Source organism: Syngnathus floridae, chromosome 8 (assembly GCF_059516105.1).
Source record: "Syngnathus floridae isolate MCC-2025c chromosome 8, RoL_Sflo_1.0, whole genome shotgun sequence".
NCBI classification, from domain to species: Eukaryota; Metazoa; Chordata; class Actinopteri; order Syngnathiformes; family Syngnathidae; genus Syngnathus; species Syngnathus floridae.
Genome location: NC_142420.1, coordinates 6,440,597 through 6,458,373, shown reverse-complemented (window position 1 = coordinate 6,458,373; position 17,777 = coordinate 6,440,597). Strand labels below are relative to the sequence as shown.

The window sequence follows — 17,777 nt, the reverse complement described above, 5'->3', positions numbered from 1 at the left end:
ATTCCTCCCACATTATAAAAGAGGACAAAGCTGATCACATGACCCACCCCACACACACCAACCCCCTCACCAAAAAGTTTCCACTACCCAACACCGTCAACATCACATCATATCTCCTGCTCTGGCTTTTACTGAAGTGATGTCAGACTTTCTATTGTGACTAAATGGAGAATAAAAAGGTAGGTAGAAGTTCACCACGTTATGTATATATATATTTTTTTGTGGGTATGTATTTAGATGTCCGCATCTAAATCGGGCCAGTGGTGAAATGTTTCATCCTGTTAGGACTTTGTAGGGCTCAGTTATTAGAATTGTGTTTTTCATCCATCGAAGCATTCCCAAAGACGCAACAATTGAAGCAGTTTTCTGCAATTATCTGTCTGTACACATTGTTCAAATTTGGGGCTAATTGGAAAAACTCTCCAATACAAGTTTGTTCTTGAAGCCCCCTAGGAAATTGCACTAAATGACCCTAAAATGGCTGCTTCACACTTAAATGGTAGACTTCCTGTGTCTTTTGATTTATGAGTCCATGAGACTTTCCAGTATGTCTACTTGCAATGGAGGTGCCAGGAAGCTGGCTTGAGGGGCTGAACTTTCCCGATAATTCCGTAATAAGAACATATTTTGAGGCCCTGTTAGGAATGATGAACACAAACAAATTTTGATGTATTTTTGGAAAAGCAGTTGGTCAGGCCCAAGTATGCCTATTCCAAACCAATGAGTCAATTTCAAGTCATCCCCATGAGGAAGGCCTCCTGAAAAAAAGACTTAATAATGGATGTCAAATCGACTCTGTATTGGGTGAATTTGAAAATATGATCATTCTAAAAAGTAAAGGAATTGTGACACATCAGAAAAAGCATTTCAACTTTTTTTTTTACTGAATCATCACCCATCTCTGATTTTGATGTGATGCTTTTTATTTGTGTTTCTTTTGTTCTGTGTGAAAAGACTCTGACCTTTTTGTCTCAGACTATCCTGATGTAAACGCTGGAATAAAACAGTGTAGGAACTCAAAGTGTCATTTTTATCCCCTCCTGGGCTCAGCCTTGACCAATGAACTGTCTCCACTCACCCAAGGGACATCAGTTTTTATTTTTTTGCCCTACTACTGATCTAATCCCTTTTTCCATTTGTCCCCCATTTAAGATCAGGTCCCGGCCCTACACCAAATCCTACAACAGAGCAATAAGTCAGCCGTTAAGGTTGAGTTTTGCTTTGTTCTTGTTAACACACACACACACAGACACACACACAGATCCAGGCCGCTTCCCTAAAGTCCTCGAGGCTGTATTAAGGGAATTGCATTAGTGTCCTGGCAACTGGAGATTTATGAGCAAATCTATTTTACCATTGCTTTTATTTGCCTTTTATGATTCTCTCTGTTTTGTGGCCAAATTTATTTCCTGACAGTTACGCGAGGTCAAATACTGTCTACGTTTTGTGTCGCTCGTGTAAATCCCGGCCCCTCTTTTTGGAGTGTTTGCAGCATTTCTTCACAGTGCACTTCAGACGACTCCATCACATGGAGTGGATAGTGACAAGTGGACCCTCATTGCTGCCGGCTGGCGGATAAACACCCTTTATGTAGCGTGTTTAGCTCCAAACTTTTTTAGTTAATCGTCATGTGCTGAAATTTCAATTGACTTTGAGACGAGATTTTAGTTGAACTATAAATTGAATACTTTTGGGGTGTTGTTTGTGGATCGAGCGACCCCGTAAGGTTTTCTTATCCCCATCGAGGGGGTTATGGGTTTACACAGTTCTTTTGTTTTTTATGGGCCCTGTGGGGGATAGCGGGCGCTGTCTGCCGAACTGGTATTTCCATACAGGAAGAGGGTTAGCCAGAGTTCAAGCGCAAATCAAGCGAACCCACGTTTGCTTGCAAATGACAACATGAGTGATTTAGATTCACAGCCATCTGCTTGTTATATTTGCTTCATTTGATGTGTGTGACATCATCATCTCTGCATCAACAATCCCAACAGCGTTATGATTATAAATTTGGATGCAACATAGCTGACATATGCACAAAGGCTTTGACGCCATCCTTTTAATCAGTCAATTCATCAATTACGGGTCGGGCTGGACCTTTTTGTTCCATTTCGGTCTTAATTCTTCAGTATGCTTCCAAGTTGGTGGGAATAGATTGGGGAATATCCGTTTAAGGCCATAACTGCAATCTTGGTTTTGAAGAATGTGACTTAACCCAATCCAACTACCAAAAGCTCTTATCAATCAATTTCAATGGGTAAAAAAATAGATGACATAGAGAAGACCCCAGCAGTATAGACCCCCAATGTAGATACCACAATACCCCTTTAGTAGATACATTCTAATTGTGTTTTTCCACTGGATAATTGTATTTTGTAAAGAAGATTTGTAAAAATAGCACAATTTTTAAATGGAATGACTATTTTGGGAACAATCGTTTCTAAAAATGACCAAATTAAATTTGACCAGAATTCCAGAACAGTTCACAACCTTCAAAGTTCCACTAATAACTCGGACGCAGCTGCAAATGGGTTGCTGAGTGAAGAGGGTTAGCACTCAGCTTGTCCTTATCTTGATGTTGAGTGGCTGGACTGGTAATGTGGCCTTTGGAAATCCTGCTGATTTATTGGTCCGCATTCCTTAGAACGGCTTCAAAACAAATCTGTGTTGCTTCACAATCTTTTGAGTGGAGCAGACTTTCCAAAAAGGTCTTTAACATTGACATGATTCTGCCAACACAACCATGACACATTTTTATAATCAAACTAAACATGTCTCACTCCCAAACCAAAAAAACCAAAACAGACCAATGTCTTCATTCTGATGACCATTCATAGCCACAGTTGCCCCGGGCAACCCCAACAGGAACAGATGCTGTTTTGCTGGTCTTTGACCCCCCCTGACCTTTGAACCTATTGTTTCTCCCCAACTAAAGCCTCTTGTTCAAGTTGAACACTGTCTTCTCTCCTCTGATGTTTTATTTGTCTTTGTACGTCTCAGATACAAAGATCTCGTTGTGCCAACGCTGGGCGACAAGAGGAAATTGTCAGCGGAGGAGAAGTGTCGCTGTGTACTGCAACAGACCAAACTGCAGGGATGGCAGGTGTGCGCCTTTTTCTGTCTTCCCATCGCCAACAAAAGATTTTGTCAAATGACTTAATCCCCTGACCCCCGCCTCCCTGTTTGTCAGAGATTCCTTGGAATCTTCGTCAACACGTTCCAGCTGTCCCACCTCATCATCATTCTTCCCTCGTAGCCGCTCACACACATACACACGCACGCACACATGAACAGGGAACCCCTCGGAACCACCCACCCACCCATCCACCCTGCCTCCTCTTGCTCCCCGTCTGCCAGACTGCTGTTGTGTCTGAGTGAGTGACCTCAAGGGTCACATCAGCTGCAGCCGCACTCACTCACACACATACACACGCACTCCTTCACAATGTTGGCTTTTTGGACATCCATTCTACAAGTAGTAGCTGCTGGAAGGATGTCACTCACCCCATCATTGTGATTGTCCCCTCCCAAATACCGCCGTGACTCCTTCCGCCCCTTTTTTTTTTTTTAAATGAAGGAATTGAATACGGTGTCAACAGTGCACACCCACGCATCTGTCATACATCGCCACGCTCCCATCGTCTCACAGGTTGCCGGGGTCTCTGCACCGCAACTATATTGTATATTCTTAAACCTCATCGTTTTTGTGTGTTTAGATGGGCAGCAGTAAAGTGTTTCTCAAATACTGGCAGGCAGACCAGCTCAACGATCGCTGCTACCAGCTGCATAAAAAGATCATCACCTGCCAGAAAGGTAAAGATGAATATTGATGACTCGAGATATTTCTTTGTAAATATGTGTAATTCTTCCTTTCAGTGGTACGTGGTTGGCTAGTCCGACGACGCGTCCGGCGGCGGTTGTCTTCGCGGCACAGGGACGAGGGCAGCGTGCATCGCTTCCTACAGGGGGCGGAAGACATGGGGCTACGTACTTACGACTACCTCGTCATACAGAACGCATCTGACATCGCGCGGGAGAGCGACCGCCTGCGCTGCCACGGCAACAGCGGCCTCATCCTCGCCACCGCCCTTGGCAGCAGTCCGCCACTCGGGGAGAGGCCCGACCCTGTTGGCAAGGAGGAGGAGCAACCGGTTAAAAGGTGATTTGTGAACTCTGTGATGCATGGTCATTGATAAATCAGTTGCTAAATAGCAAATTCACAGCCAGATTACAATTTGTACACTTGTAACACAGCCCCCGTTACAAAATAATCAATTTTTCTTCAAACAACCTTATAACAAAACAATCTAGACGCTAAAGGCTTTTCTGAAGGTTAATTGAAGCTACATCTACAAATATACACTTATAGTTAAAAGCCACAGCATGAGGCACACTTGCACAATCTCACGAGATCCGATACAAGAACTGTATCAAAAACACTTGCGCAATGTTTTGGATACTAATTTATTGGTGAACAAGATCCCACTGACTTTAAAATGTCCTTGTGTATGTGACATCTGCTGCCTGCCGCAAACACACACACGCACACAAACAATCACATATTGGCATGTGACTAAATTGAATAACTATAAAAGGTTTCCTAAGAAGAATTTTATTGCGAAAGAAATGCTACAACTTAACCAACTTAATATGTCCGTAGGTATTTAAAATTCCTTCCCTCATCATTTACGCACATAGTCTATCCACATGCCCCTCCCCCAGGCCTCCTCCGCATGCAATCATAGGACGAACAGATGGTTCACTGAGATTAGAGTAGGAAATATCAAACTGGATATGATCAAATTACTGTTGGGGAGATTAGATCTAAAACATAATCTCTTGTCTCTTTATCCTCCAATTGGCCTCCTTAGTTCACATTTGTAGCATGACAGTTGATGTGTGACTGTAATGCAACATTCATATGTAAAAAAAAATATATATATAAAAATGCTTTAAAGGGTGGCTATAGCATGGATGATAGAAGAGTTCATCTCCAATATTGATTGGACTGTATAGTGATCTAATTATTCATATGACATGCAGGGTTATGGAAAAAGTTGGAAAAGTCCACGAAGGTGCTGGGAACGGGGGAAGCCGACTCATTCGGCACTTTCGATCCAGCTCAGTGCCACTCCCCCTGGCTATGGAGAATACAACACACTCCACCAGCGGCCCGGCAGTCAAACCAGCGCTGCAGCAAGTAGCTCACACCAACATGGACAATATCGGTTGTTGTGCCACTTCCTCGCCTCGTAAGCAACCTCCCCCCAAACCAAAGAGGGACCCCAACACACGCCTGAGCGCGTCGTACGAGGTGGTTAGTGCCGGCTTGGTGATGGCGGTCAAGGAGAGTCCCACTCCAGAAGGCTACGCTTCACCAGCTGGGAGTCCCCCCAAGTCCCAGCTGTCCCCAACAGACCCCGCAGGTACATGCACTTGATTTTAGAAGACATGACAGATGGTTGCTAGTCTGTGTATCGCATTTCAGTTTTTTTCCCCCCGTTTTCAAGAAGAAAATGTTCTCAATTTTTCCTCAGGTTCTAAGCCCCGCCCCCACAGCGATGACTACACCACCATGAGGAAGGTACCCCCGCCCAAGCCTAAGCGCAGTCCCAACACCAAGCTGACGGGCTCGTACGAGGAGATCAACGCCGTGGCGCCCCTCCTCCACCAGCTTCGACCCGCTGACGTCAAGACAGCGCTGCTGTCGCGCACCAGCGGCATGATGCAGAAAGCGGCCTCCCTCGATGCCCCACAGGGCTTTGCGCTAAGTCCCTACCAGGTCCAGGACGAAGAGGACATCTACATCGAGATGCTTGGCTCTCAGCCCCGAGCTCGGAGTCTCCAAGAGCCACCCGATAGTCCGGAAGAAGCAGATTCAGAGGCCGTCTATGAGGAGATGACCTTTTTTCCTCCCGATGATGCTGCACCTCCACCCGCCAAACCAACCAAGCTGGAGGTTCTCAACTTGGGCCTCTTTACATCCGGCATGTGTCGCCCTCAAAGTGAGGAGAATAAACGAATGACGTCAGGGGTGATGGCAGCTTTGGACATCGCTCACCCAACTAACACAGCGATCAGCAGCGCTCCCAGGAGTCAGCATGGAAAAGACGGCGGCTGTGACATTCCGGCCCCCTTTCCCAACTTGCTCCCGCATCGACCACCGCTCCTGGTGTTCCCGCCATCTCCCGTCACCTGCTCCCCTGCTTCAGACGAGTCTCCCCTCACTCCTTTAGAGGTCAAGAAGCTGCCAGTGTTTGAGACCAATCTCAACTATTCTGCAGGTCCGGACAGCCCACTGTCACCTCAATATGTGCGCCAGCGGGCCGACTCCTCGCCAAGCCTCACCGTCCTAATGCCGGAGAAGAAGGCTACCCCTCCACTAACCCCGCCACTTCCTCTTTCTACCACAAGTGGTCCACCTCCTCCATACAGACCACCTTCCCACTTCCCCTTCCCACCTGACGCCGGCTTCCTCACGCTGACGCGGACCGCTTCTGTCACCCAATCAGACTCCTCCAAGGCCATAACGTCACAAAGACCAAGTGTGGAACCACTGGGCAAGCCGCCTCCTTACTCCCCGGGGAAGATGTGCCGCCCGGAACCTCGAAGAGCTCACTCCTGCTCCTCATCACCCTTGTTGTTCAACCCGGCCAATGGAAGACCCCTCACCAGCCCCCTGGATGAGCTCAACACCTTGTTCAGCACAGGACGCAGCCTGTTGAGGAAGTCCTCAATGGGACGCAAGAAGCGAGATGGAGGTTCGTCACTCCAACACACACTTTTAACATACAGTGGAACCTCTGACATCAAATTGTGTTCCCATTCCCAAATATCAATATAAATCAAAGCCCTCAATTCATATGGCGAACACTCAAAACAGTCATTCACCTTTGACGCCATACTGCACGGACATTAGTTTTTATAAGTCTCTAATTTCAAAACCAGTTATTCATCATTTTATTGTGTACATAACCTATACTGTATACAATATACGTCATTGACAGTCATAATGGCCCTCTGGCGGAAACAATGACTGGGGCCCGCGACAAAATTGAGTTTTCCACCACTGTAACTAAATATGAATGAAAAGCAACAACGGAGTCTTCTTGTTTTCATAAGACAAAGACAAAGCAAAAGATAATCCCATGCTAAGGCTTGGTGTGATCCACAACAGTGTTTTTTTCTGACTTTAGTTTTCCAATAATTAAAGCCCAAGCACACGGTGGTCTTATTCCTAGAAAAGCCCCCTCCAACCCCACAGGGACATTGCTGAATTGTACATTGATCGACTTCAGAGGTTCTACTTGGACAACATAAAACAAGACCGTAAAGCTCCTCTCATCATTTTTCATTGTTTGCACCGACGGCACCCAGTGAACCCATGGGCCAGATATACATTAGCGTGGGGGTGATGGCAAGTTAACCTCTGCTTTATTGTACTCTTTCACAATGGCCCACTCAGTCTGCTTCGATGCGTGTCTGTTGTGTGTTGTATTTACTCTAGTTTTTGATTCAAGTCTGGAGTTGATGTATTGGGTGCTGGGTGATTACCTTCTGCACTGTACTGTAGTGTAGGGGGCAATAGATAAGTCAAAGTCCTCTGTTTTTCACTGGAGGTGTTTCATTTCTCTATATTTTGAGCGATGTTCTAGCAAAGCATGCTATTTGGCACATTTGAGCTGGTATTCCAGAATACAGCTGCAGCATCCTTTGGTGGGTGGATTGGGATCGCTAACGAGCTAGCGGGCTTATCTCGCCATGCGGCGTTACATCATGCAAGTAGTAATTTAGAGCATAGCGAACCCGGGGATGCTGATGGAAAGCCTGACCTTTATGCTAAAATGGGGCAAAACATATTTTCCCACATATTATCATTGTCACAATGTGTTCCTCACAAATCCGTCACGCCCCCTTAAAAGCGACCCCCTTCCCACCGGGAAGACAAACAAGATCTGCATCCATGCAGCGAGCACAGATAATGAGTAACAGCCATCGCTGACCTTGTTGTCTACGCTGCCAGCTGTGGCACATTTCATCCTGCTGCCGCTGCAGTGCGTGCGCAGTAAACAGTATTATTTGAGTGATTTGTGACGGTGTCCACGCCTAGTTGAGCTTGCGGTGCCCCACGTGCATCATCACGTTTAGTCTTATCATCGCTTCACTTAGTGCTTGTGTGTTTTTCCCAGGAATATTCTTGGAAAGTCATATTTATGTGAAATGGCTTAGACTATTACTGAAACAGCACTCAAAGATGAGCTCTATAGTGAAAGCTAATTAGATGGCGAGAACTGTCCAGTAAAAAAGTCCATAAACTACGAAGAATAGCACTGTAATTACTGCAGCCCATGGGGACCCATTTACACAACACAGTTTTAAAATGAAAATGGACAAAAATATAAAAAAACCAACAATGATTTATCCGTTCCTCTAAAATGCTGTTGTTGCAGAAGACGGCAAACAGAAGCCGGTCGTAAACCAAAGACTCCCTCTGTTGAGTTTCCCCAACAGAGAATGCATCCAACTCCAAGTACGCTCCAAACCAATTTAAGTCCTTGACCGAACGCGACTTTACCATATTTGTTCTAGACGCTTTTCCGCTCAAGTCCTATATGGGCCATTCGAGTTTCTGCCCCAGGGCAATCCAGCCTGCCGGAAAATAGAAAGTGGAAAATTTGTTGAAAGAAAAACAAATAGCTAGGCTAATTTCTAGGGGTGTGGCGACAACCTTTTCGAACCGAAAAGTCGTTTTCATTTCAACCGTGTAAGTGCGTCAAAATCCACCTGGATCTAATTGTTCCATTTTAAAAATTGGCAAGATGGAAACTCCATGCAATGTGTAAATTTGGTCAAATTGATATTGTACTTTACCACACCCAACCAGACTTGAAACGACCCAATGTCAGACATCCCAGGATAGTTTTAGAATCAAGTTTAATTCTCACAGCTGTCGAAAACACTCCAGCCAAGGGAGAAACTGTCCTCCCATGCCGTATTCATCCGAGTGGCTGTTTCCTGGAGGAGTATTAGTTGTGGCGGGCTTAATAATACATGAGCAGCGGAATGATGAGGATGCCTATCAAATATTTAACAGCTCACTCGTGTTCTACAGAAGCCAGTCTGACGGGCCAAAAGCGGTGCTCCGGGAGACCCGGGACGGTTATCTAAGAGGTTCTCGAAATTGCATTCAGCAGAAAGTGCGAGACTCCGTTGCCGTCACAGGGCTTGTGTATTTGCTTTCCCGAGGGTCGCCCTCCATCACGTTGCCAGAGCGTGTTCAGGGGGCGAGAGGCTGAAGGCCTTATAAGAGGCGAAATAGGAGCTCTGGCGCTGACACATTGGCCTGAAGTGTGACGTTGTCAGCTTTTTTTTTTTTTTTCTTCACGGGCGAGCACGCGCTCCTACGCAGGCACTGTGTTGGCGTGATGGAAACTGGGTTTGTGACAGGGAAGCTGGCACTTGAGGGGGCGGGTGGTGGGGATCACAACCTTGCTGTTATTTTGAGTAGGCCAAGCAAAGCGGCCCACTTAGATCTGAGAGCGGCGGGATGCCAACGGGCTTAACAGGATGCTCCACTTCCGTTCCCTCTCGGCCGTTAAGCGGCTCAGTGTGATACCTGATGCCAGGGGCGGGGACAGAGGTTACAGTCGCTAGTCTCGACATTTCTGTGAGGAGCAGCTGCCTCCCTCATCCTCGGGGAATGAGCAAACTACCGGAATGCCAGCGGGAGAGGGCAGGTGGTCTTGGCAGGCTGCAGGAAATCACTGTCATAAGACTCAAAGTCTCCACCCCCGACCCCTTCCGCCCCGACGGCGGCATTCCAGGCCAGGGATTGAACCCAAAGCCAGGTCTTCGTCATTGTCATACCGTTGTGATTGGGACATGACTCATCTTTTCTCACGTCTACCGCCACCGCTTGCTCTACCTGCGTTGCCTGTTATCACGTGGCGGCCTACCGGGAACATGAGTTGAGGGTGGCGGGTTTATATTTAGGTGCAATCACTGGCGTTGGATGGATGAACTGGAGGTGGGGGGGGAAAAAACATATTCTCAGAATGGGACAGCCAAATACAGCTGAATGAATCCTAAATAGTGTGAATGAACATAGATGTGTAGAATGCGGTAGATAAAACCACAAATTTCCCTCAGCAGACACACAGAACTCCACATTCTCAACTTTACGTGCAAGTGTGTTCTTTCCAGGTTTTAACTCCAACATCAATTTACCTGGCCGGGAAGAGTGTGGCTCCGCCCCATCCTCGCCATCACTGCAGTTACAGGACAAGAACGCCAACAATCATGCAGTTCACTCATCAAGCCACGCCCCTATTGAGAACGGCAACCAGATCTCCAATGGTAGACTTTTTTTTTGCATTTCAAACTATTCTTTCCTTTCATCCTAAAGTGACTCTGTCAGTCCTAAATCGATGACGATGTCTTGCTCAAGTCATTTCAGACGCCTCATGTAATTGTGTGCTCAGGTTCACTGGAGGATGACAGTCACGTCAAGTCAAACATGTCCACATCTTCTCTGCAAAGGCACATGGATAGTCACCATATGCAGGTAACACACAAACACACACACGTGCATAGACTTATCGTATGTGTTTGTAATAAAAGTGCAGTCGTTCTTAACTTGATTTATTTTAATCCTCTTTACAAGAGGCGACTGTTGCTTTCTGTTGTGACCTTATTAAACTCGAGAATTTAGGAGCACAAAGTGTAGGGTATTTACACTACAAATAGGCTATGCCAGATAATTTCAGATGAGTGTGAGGTTAAAACTTAAATTATCAAGTGAAAATTGAGTAGACGGACGCAATATTGTGGAGCAGTCACATCAGAATCTACTAGAACTTCTACACATCATTAAAAATGGCAGGACAACAAGTCCCAACTCTTAAATTTGGTGCTTTGGTCGAGTGCTGCTGATTTGGCTAACAAGAGTCAAAGTTTATAACAAGTAATACATAATAGATCCCACAACATTATGCCGTATTTTCCATACTGACGTGCACATTTACAAACTAATATCATGATTTAAGTTGAAATGTATTTAGGTTTCAGCTGTTATTGTTTTTGTTTACATTGTGAGCAAAGTGGCCTCCCTAGGGCAACATATGCAACCCGTGACGTGCAAGCTTTCCCTGCCTCTGCACTCAGGTGTTTGGTTGCAGGATTAAGTTTAAAGCCTTGAGCGCAGACACACACAGACACACACACACACACACACACGTTTGTTGTCAATTTTAACAAGAGTGAACTGTTCGCCCAAGTATAGCTTAATGTTTACCACACTAATATCTCTCACAAGCAAAACTACCATTTTTGTCAGATTGCCTCTAAACTAGATGGCCATATGAGGAAAACAGGCTCCCAGCTGCTCAGTTTTTGGTGGTAATAGATCTTGATTGCCTGGTGTACCGGCTCAGTTCAAAGTTCACCAGTAATAAGATCAAAAATCAATGTGCGACAAACCCCACCGAGTCGCATGCGCTATTAAAGTCCTTGAAGAGTACTTTCTTGATCTATGATCATTTTGTCGATATGTCTTCATATGTTTACCCAATGACCACAAGATTATTATTTTATCCTTTATCTTCCAGAGGGGTCATCTCAATTTTTCTCCATTTGGAGCTGGGGCCGCCCTCTGATCGACGAGGGTGTTGCGCGGGGGGTGGGGGGGTGCTTACTGGAAGCTGCAGTCCACATGTAGGGATGTGGTGAGTCCGTCCGGAAATTCATTCTGTAACGATGCTTCCATCGAATCCATTGTGAGTTCATCAAAGTGCTGATGGGAACCCATCTTTGGTGGTGAAATCATTTTACTATGGAAGTGTAAGATCATCAGTCATGCTTATTATTATTTCGGGGGCATGTTTTGGGGGTCACATTGAAATAAGCATCAATGCTTTTTTTTTTTACTTTAAAACTCTTCTGGAAACGGATCCCTGCTTATGATTAACATCTGATTCCAGAACAAGTGAGGCTCTTTCTTATCTGCATCTTATTTTTGTGCATTTGTTTTCCATCAGGCATTTGTATTCAGTTTCTTGGCTATTGTTAAGCAATTAGTGAAACAATATCTTCAAATTGTAGTAAGGACAGTCATGGTAGACTCGTCCGTTTTTTCTGTGTGTTTGGATACGATGAGGTTCTTATCTAAAGAACCCTCAACTGATGGAATGCATTTCATGAGGCGGCCTTCATAATTACCCTATGGTGACCTTGGCGGCAGCTGTGTTTGACAGCCCTTCTCTGTTTAAACAGGAGATTCTCTCTGTTGCAGAAAGTCCACAAAGTCCTTGTTTTCCTAATGTGGAGTGGAAGAACTTGACTGCGCTGCTCACAAAATGACCTTGATTTTTCAGGTTATACAGGGACGCGAACTTTGAGGCATGCCGACTCTATCAAATTCTCTCTCGCTCTCTCGCTCTCTTTCTCGTGTACAAGGTAGACAGCACTAATCCCTCCAGCAGCACCAGCCAAAAGCTTAGAATGGAACTATGAGACTTATATCTTAAAGTTGGGTGAGAATGTAAAGCCAGTTTTCACATTAACTGAAAATTTTTTGTTGATTTCGCCAACTTAAAAATGTTTCAATTTGTTGCCTTGAATTTTTGAGTTCCCTTTTTTTTACACTGCTACTCATTACAAGTTATAGTCTAACGGTTAATCATCAACTTATTTTTATAAAGCACTACCTAATTATCAGATTTGTGGTTGTGCTTTTCAGTTATGTAGGCAACTGTATAAAGCGTAACCAAAATATTACAAATCCCTTTTTGATGCGATTTAATTCTGCAACACTACCACCAAAGGCCACAAAGCGTAATCAAATTGTTAAACTAATCTGTTTCAAGAATGAATTTCAGTCCTGGCTTCGAAACTAAATTGTGCAGGTAGATGAAATTTTCACTGGTTGTAATGTGATGTCATCAATAACCTCCATGTTCTATTCTGGTATGTATCAACCATGCTCACTCCTCTTTCTGGAATTACTGACTGAGGCAGATTGGAATTCCCATCTCTGATTGATCTACCAGAATATCCACTCACAGATGAGCGATGTACTCTGTGAATGTGTACGTACATTTGGGCGGGACACTGGAGATGGTCCCCGCTGAACGACCCCAACTGTAATACACGTGAGCCCTTTTGAGGCAATACATCCAGGAGATGTGAATGCGGCACTATAGGGCTGTCAATCAGAAGGGGAAATTCCCCGCCCGCTTCACGCTGACGTCGATCATCTCGGGAGAGATGGCGACATCTCCATCTTCTTTCCGATAGAAATGATAGCCATGTCCTAATTTTCCCAGACTGTAGGCGTCGACTCTAATGGCTGCCTGATTAGAGTATGACACGTGCTCAATCTTTTTGCTCCATTAATTTGATTTTGTCTCCTTGCGTAGAACTCCCATTTGCTTGCCATTCATGCTGCACTTTGCTCCCAACCTCTAAATCATCATTTTGTCGTTTAAGGTCCTATTTGACCATAAAATAATTACAGGGGAACCTCTAAATTCATGTAAAAGCTGTTCACTAGGATTTGAAATAATGATTCTGGAATAATGGAATTCGAACAAGTCCATTCCGGTGTTAAATTGATATCCTTTTTTCACTCTTTGCCATCTCTGCTACCTTTCTGTGGTGGCATCACAGAAAAATATGTTAAATTGAAAAAAGCTGAATAAAGAGCCATGCCCATTTGGAAATTAAGATTTACTATTTTTTAGACCCAAATACAACCCCAAAACCTACTAAAGAAATTGCAAGTCTGCTTTATGATCCATTAAAAAATTACAGTATTTTACCCAATAACAAGTATTGATGGCAAAGTGAAGCTTCAAATTTGCTTCTTGAACCAGTTTTATTTTTTGACTCTTCTAGATGACACCGTTGGTTTAAATGAAGTAGTTTGAGAAATGGAAAGTCGGTAGAGTTGAAGGGAGGGTGCTATCTCGAGGAGATATTAAATACAACCGGTTCGTGAAGCAAATTTGAAGCTTCATTTTCCCATCAGCAAGTCATTTTGGGTCTCAGACATTATGTTTGAAAAATTGGTTAAATTCTGAGCTGTTTGGCTTTAGAGGTTCCGCTGTATTCATCTGGCCGGTCAGAACCGACACACTTTCTTCCTCTGTCCAAACGTAGGCTTTCCAGAGGCTGCGTCTTACCAACGGGGATGCGGGCACAACGTTGCGAGAGCTCCTGCAATGGCGGCAGGCGCACTGTGAGGGGCGGAAGGGTTGGAAACACCGTCCACCGCCTCAGTCTCCCCCAGTGCCGCCCGCACTGCTCTGGTCCAGCAGGAAGAATTCACCATGACGTAGGACGCGAAGATTCGAGAACACCCGATGGAGTGGCCTCTGAGCAAAGGACGCCCCCTAACCCTGCCACTTACCAAGCACTTTGTGACTCTAAAGAAATGCGTGGAAAGCAGACAGCATTAAGATTCCCAGGGACATGTAAATATAGACATATTTATTTTAAGAAGCTGGCATGGTTGGTGTGAGAAGGAAAAGGTCAAAGGTCCATCCTCCCCCCCCAAAAAAGGTGCTGCTGATTATACTTGATGAGCTTTCCAGCGACTTTTCAAGTTTACACCGCAACCAAGGCCTTTCAACACACTCCAGGTTTCAGAAATCTCTCGCTGAGTAGCCTTGCATGCCAACAGCGGATCGGGTGAACCTCAGTAGACTCCAAAGGTGCATTTCTCTCCGCCGCCGGCCTTTGACAAACGCCTCTGGACGAATGCATTCTACTGCACTTTGCTTTGTAGTAAAAAAGAGATCTGACACGACAGTTAGAAATACAGCATGGCATCACTTGTTCTGTCAGTGCCAAAGTGTCTATGATAGCCCTTAGAATACCCAGCCTGTTCTCATTCCACGTCCTGTGAGGAACGTGTTGAAAAGTGACGGTGGAAAAGAAGCAGATGTCCTCGTTTGTACAGAATCTCCCCCTGTTACTCTCCGTAGCGGTTGACCCCAACTGACAGACCCGATTCCCGCCACCCTGCCGCCCTTTGGTGTTTGACCTCCTCCCTCCTTGTTAATGGCTCCGAGTAGTTGTACGGGTGTTTCCACGGTAACTGCTGTGTAAATAGTGAGTGGTGTCCAAGCACAGAGATGAAACGATGTTGACCGAGATGAAAGATTGCCTTGGGTTCGATGCAATGACTGAGGTTTGTTTTAAAAATGTGAATACCTTGTTTTTAAGAATGTCAATGGCAATGAAATTGTTTTTATTCTATTTAATAATGTTTCATCCCTCCCTTCTCCTGGCCTGCCATTTTGTTCTAATAACAAGATATGTTTTCATTACCTTAATAGGCCTGGTGGTGCTTAAATAACCGCCCAAATTTTTTGAAGGTGGGTCGGAATCATTAGAACCAAAACGTATCGATAGCTCGAAATGATTTCCTCATTCCTCGTGATTGTTCTCAATATGTCTGATTGATTCGGTGTTACCAATCAATTGTGGCTCCATTCAAAAGAACTCGATTTCCTGAAGCCTCAAAATAAACAACTGAAAGTGCTTCTGATAGCAAAATAATTTACAAATATACAACTCCGTGAATTACGACGTCTTTTCTCACAATCGTGACATGCTTTCTATTACCTACCGCATCACTTACTTTCTTGGCAGACAGCCTACATTTGGATTCCAGTTGACAAAGTAACCCCCACACGAATTGATCAAAGAAGAAGAATGTGACGCAACAAAAGACAAGGACAGCCGTGAAGAACATTTTGTCATCACTTTTCCTCAAACAAGACAAGTTCCCACCATTCCAATCTTGTCATCTTGCCAGAGTGGACAATTCTCCATCGACCAATTAACGGACAGCAACGTGTAATCATTCTTTTTATCCACACCTACACACTGATAATCGAGTAACCGATTTATGGTAGCGTTAACTCATCAGTAGGAGTAGTTTTTAGCCAATGGTCTCTAAATTTTTCTTTTTCAGATTTGCAGGAAATGTAGAATCTGTCCAAGCAAACTCATGGCGTGAACACTGATCATCCATTTTCCACTGCTTATCCTGTTCAAGCGAATCTGGAGGCAAAAAGGTGGACAACATCCGCCACACACACCCATCACTCCATTTTCACTTTAGATTTGTCAGCAGTCAGTTTGTGAGTCTATAGAAACAACCATTCACATTTCAACCTGTTGGTCACTGAGCAGTAATCGATTCAATAGTGGTTGCACAAAAAGCAGCAGCTGTGTAGTATTGCTCTAGCACTGATCTCCCTTTTTCCAGCGATGAAGAAAGATGGGTGAAGCATATCAAAATGTACAGTGAGGTCAGTTGGAGGTTGCTATGGTTAGACCGGCATTATTATTATTATTATTATTATCATTACCATCACTACAGTGTTTGTATGACCACACGTCAAGCAGATAAAAGCCCAGCTGTTAAAACATGCTAAAAAGATTAGACATTATACATGGCCGACTGCTTCCCATCACACTTGTGAATCACTTCGCTGTCTCATACCTCGTCATCCATCTACAGTACAAGCCGCCCACATACACACACACACAGACGACACACACACTCACCATCTTTTTGTGTCAGGCAAAATGTTGCCAGATTAATTAATTGGGCATCTTTGGTGCTACATCCATTTCACATTTTTTCTGTCATTTTTTTTAGCACTCCAATCCAGCTGTGCACTATTGTTTTGACATATAAAGAGCAATGTGTCTCATTGTTTAGATTTTTTTTTATACTGTATTTTTTATATAATTTATAACAAATCCTAAAATGCATTCATGCGTTTGTGTGTGGGAGGGAGATTGTATTATTGTTAAATGTTTATTATGTTTATAAATACTGTACAGCAATAAAGCACAACGGTGTCAGTGCTAGCCTATTTATTTTATTGTATTTTTTTACAGTAATCTGAAAGTTTTGTTCATTCTCAGATTCAAATACATGTGCCAAATAGCTTTCATGATTGATTTAAAAATTGTGATAGTCTAGGGATGCAATTTATCGGATAATACGCTCCCCATCGATGTCCAATACAAGCATTGTATCAGCAATACAGCCTCCAAGAAGATGATAATTCTCAAGTTGTATAGATTATGTCATAATGTGTTCATTACAGAGGATGCTGAGGTCTGCATCAGCACTAAAAATACATTCATGTAACACTCATGTTAAATGAAGCTCTGACAAAGTCGATTTCCCCGTTTCAGTTTATGGTTTCAATCCAGAGTTAGGTTTTCAAAGTAGATTTTAAGACGGTGTCAGGATTGTTTAAAATTTGGATAACAGAACTGGTTTAGGGTTTTCAACAAGGATTGGATTTTTAGATTTATTCAAATTAGAAATTAGGAGGGGTTTAAAATCTGGGTCAGGATTTCAAAGAATGGTTTAAACCCTGTGTTGGTGGAGAATTTGAAATCGGGAATTGGTCTATAAATCTGGATTGGTCTTTTTAAATTGGGATTTACAGGTAGATTTAGACTTTCAAATTAAGGGTTTGAGAGAGGTTTGGAAGTTCCATGTAAAGTTTCAAGCCAGAATTCCACATCTCCGATTCAAGCCTGGGTTAAGGTATTTCACGAGGGTTAGGGATCGCGTTATGGCTTTGAATCACGGTTTCAAACCAAGGTTAGTATTGTCTTAGTAAAGCAGATTGTTGTGCCATTGGATCATCTAGGTATACCTAATGATGTGTTCTCTGAATTGTTTTGACCCTTGAGGTTGCTTTGAAAGCCACCAGAGACAAACAAACAGCATTGTGTTTTTTCTT

General features: G+C 44.0%; 1 protein-coding gene across 6 annotated transcripts in view; it reads left to right on the top strand.

Moving 5' to 3' along the window:
* myo16 (myosin XVI) overlaps positions 1-16,884 on the top strand; it is a 67,271-nt gene extending 50,387 nt beyond the window's left edge. For 5 of the 6 annotated variants that reach the window (XM_088382990.1, XM_088382987.1, XM_088382986.1 and 2 more), the window contains exons 28-35: positions 2,998-3,100; positions 3,714-3,810; positions 3,874-4,156; positions 5,041-5,423; positions 5,535-6,758; positions 10,201-10,353; positions 10,479-10,561; positions 14,155-16,884. In XM_088382990.1, coding sequence (XP_088239116.1) covers positions 2,998-3,100; positions 3,714-3,810; positions 3,874-4,156; positions 5,041-5,423; positions 5,535-6,758; positions 10,201-10,353; positions 10,479-10,561; positions 14,155-14,328 — 2,500 coding nt within the window. In that variant the 3' untranslated portion in view covers positions 14,329-16,884. Of the gene's footprint in view, positions 1-2,997; positions 3,101-3,713; positions 3,811-3,873; positions 4,157-5,040; positions 5,424-5,534; positions 6,759-10,200; positions 10,354-10,478; positions 10,562-11,603; positions 11,721-14,154 lie in introns of all 6 variants that reach the window. The other variant, XR_015859846.1, reaches the window with a different exon arrangement.
* Positions 16,885-17,777: the final 893 nt, after the last annotated feature.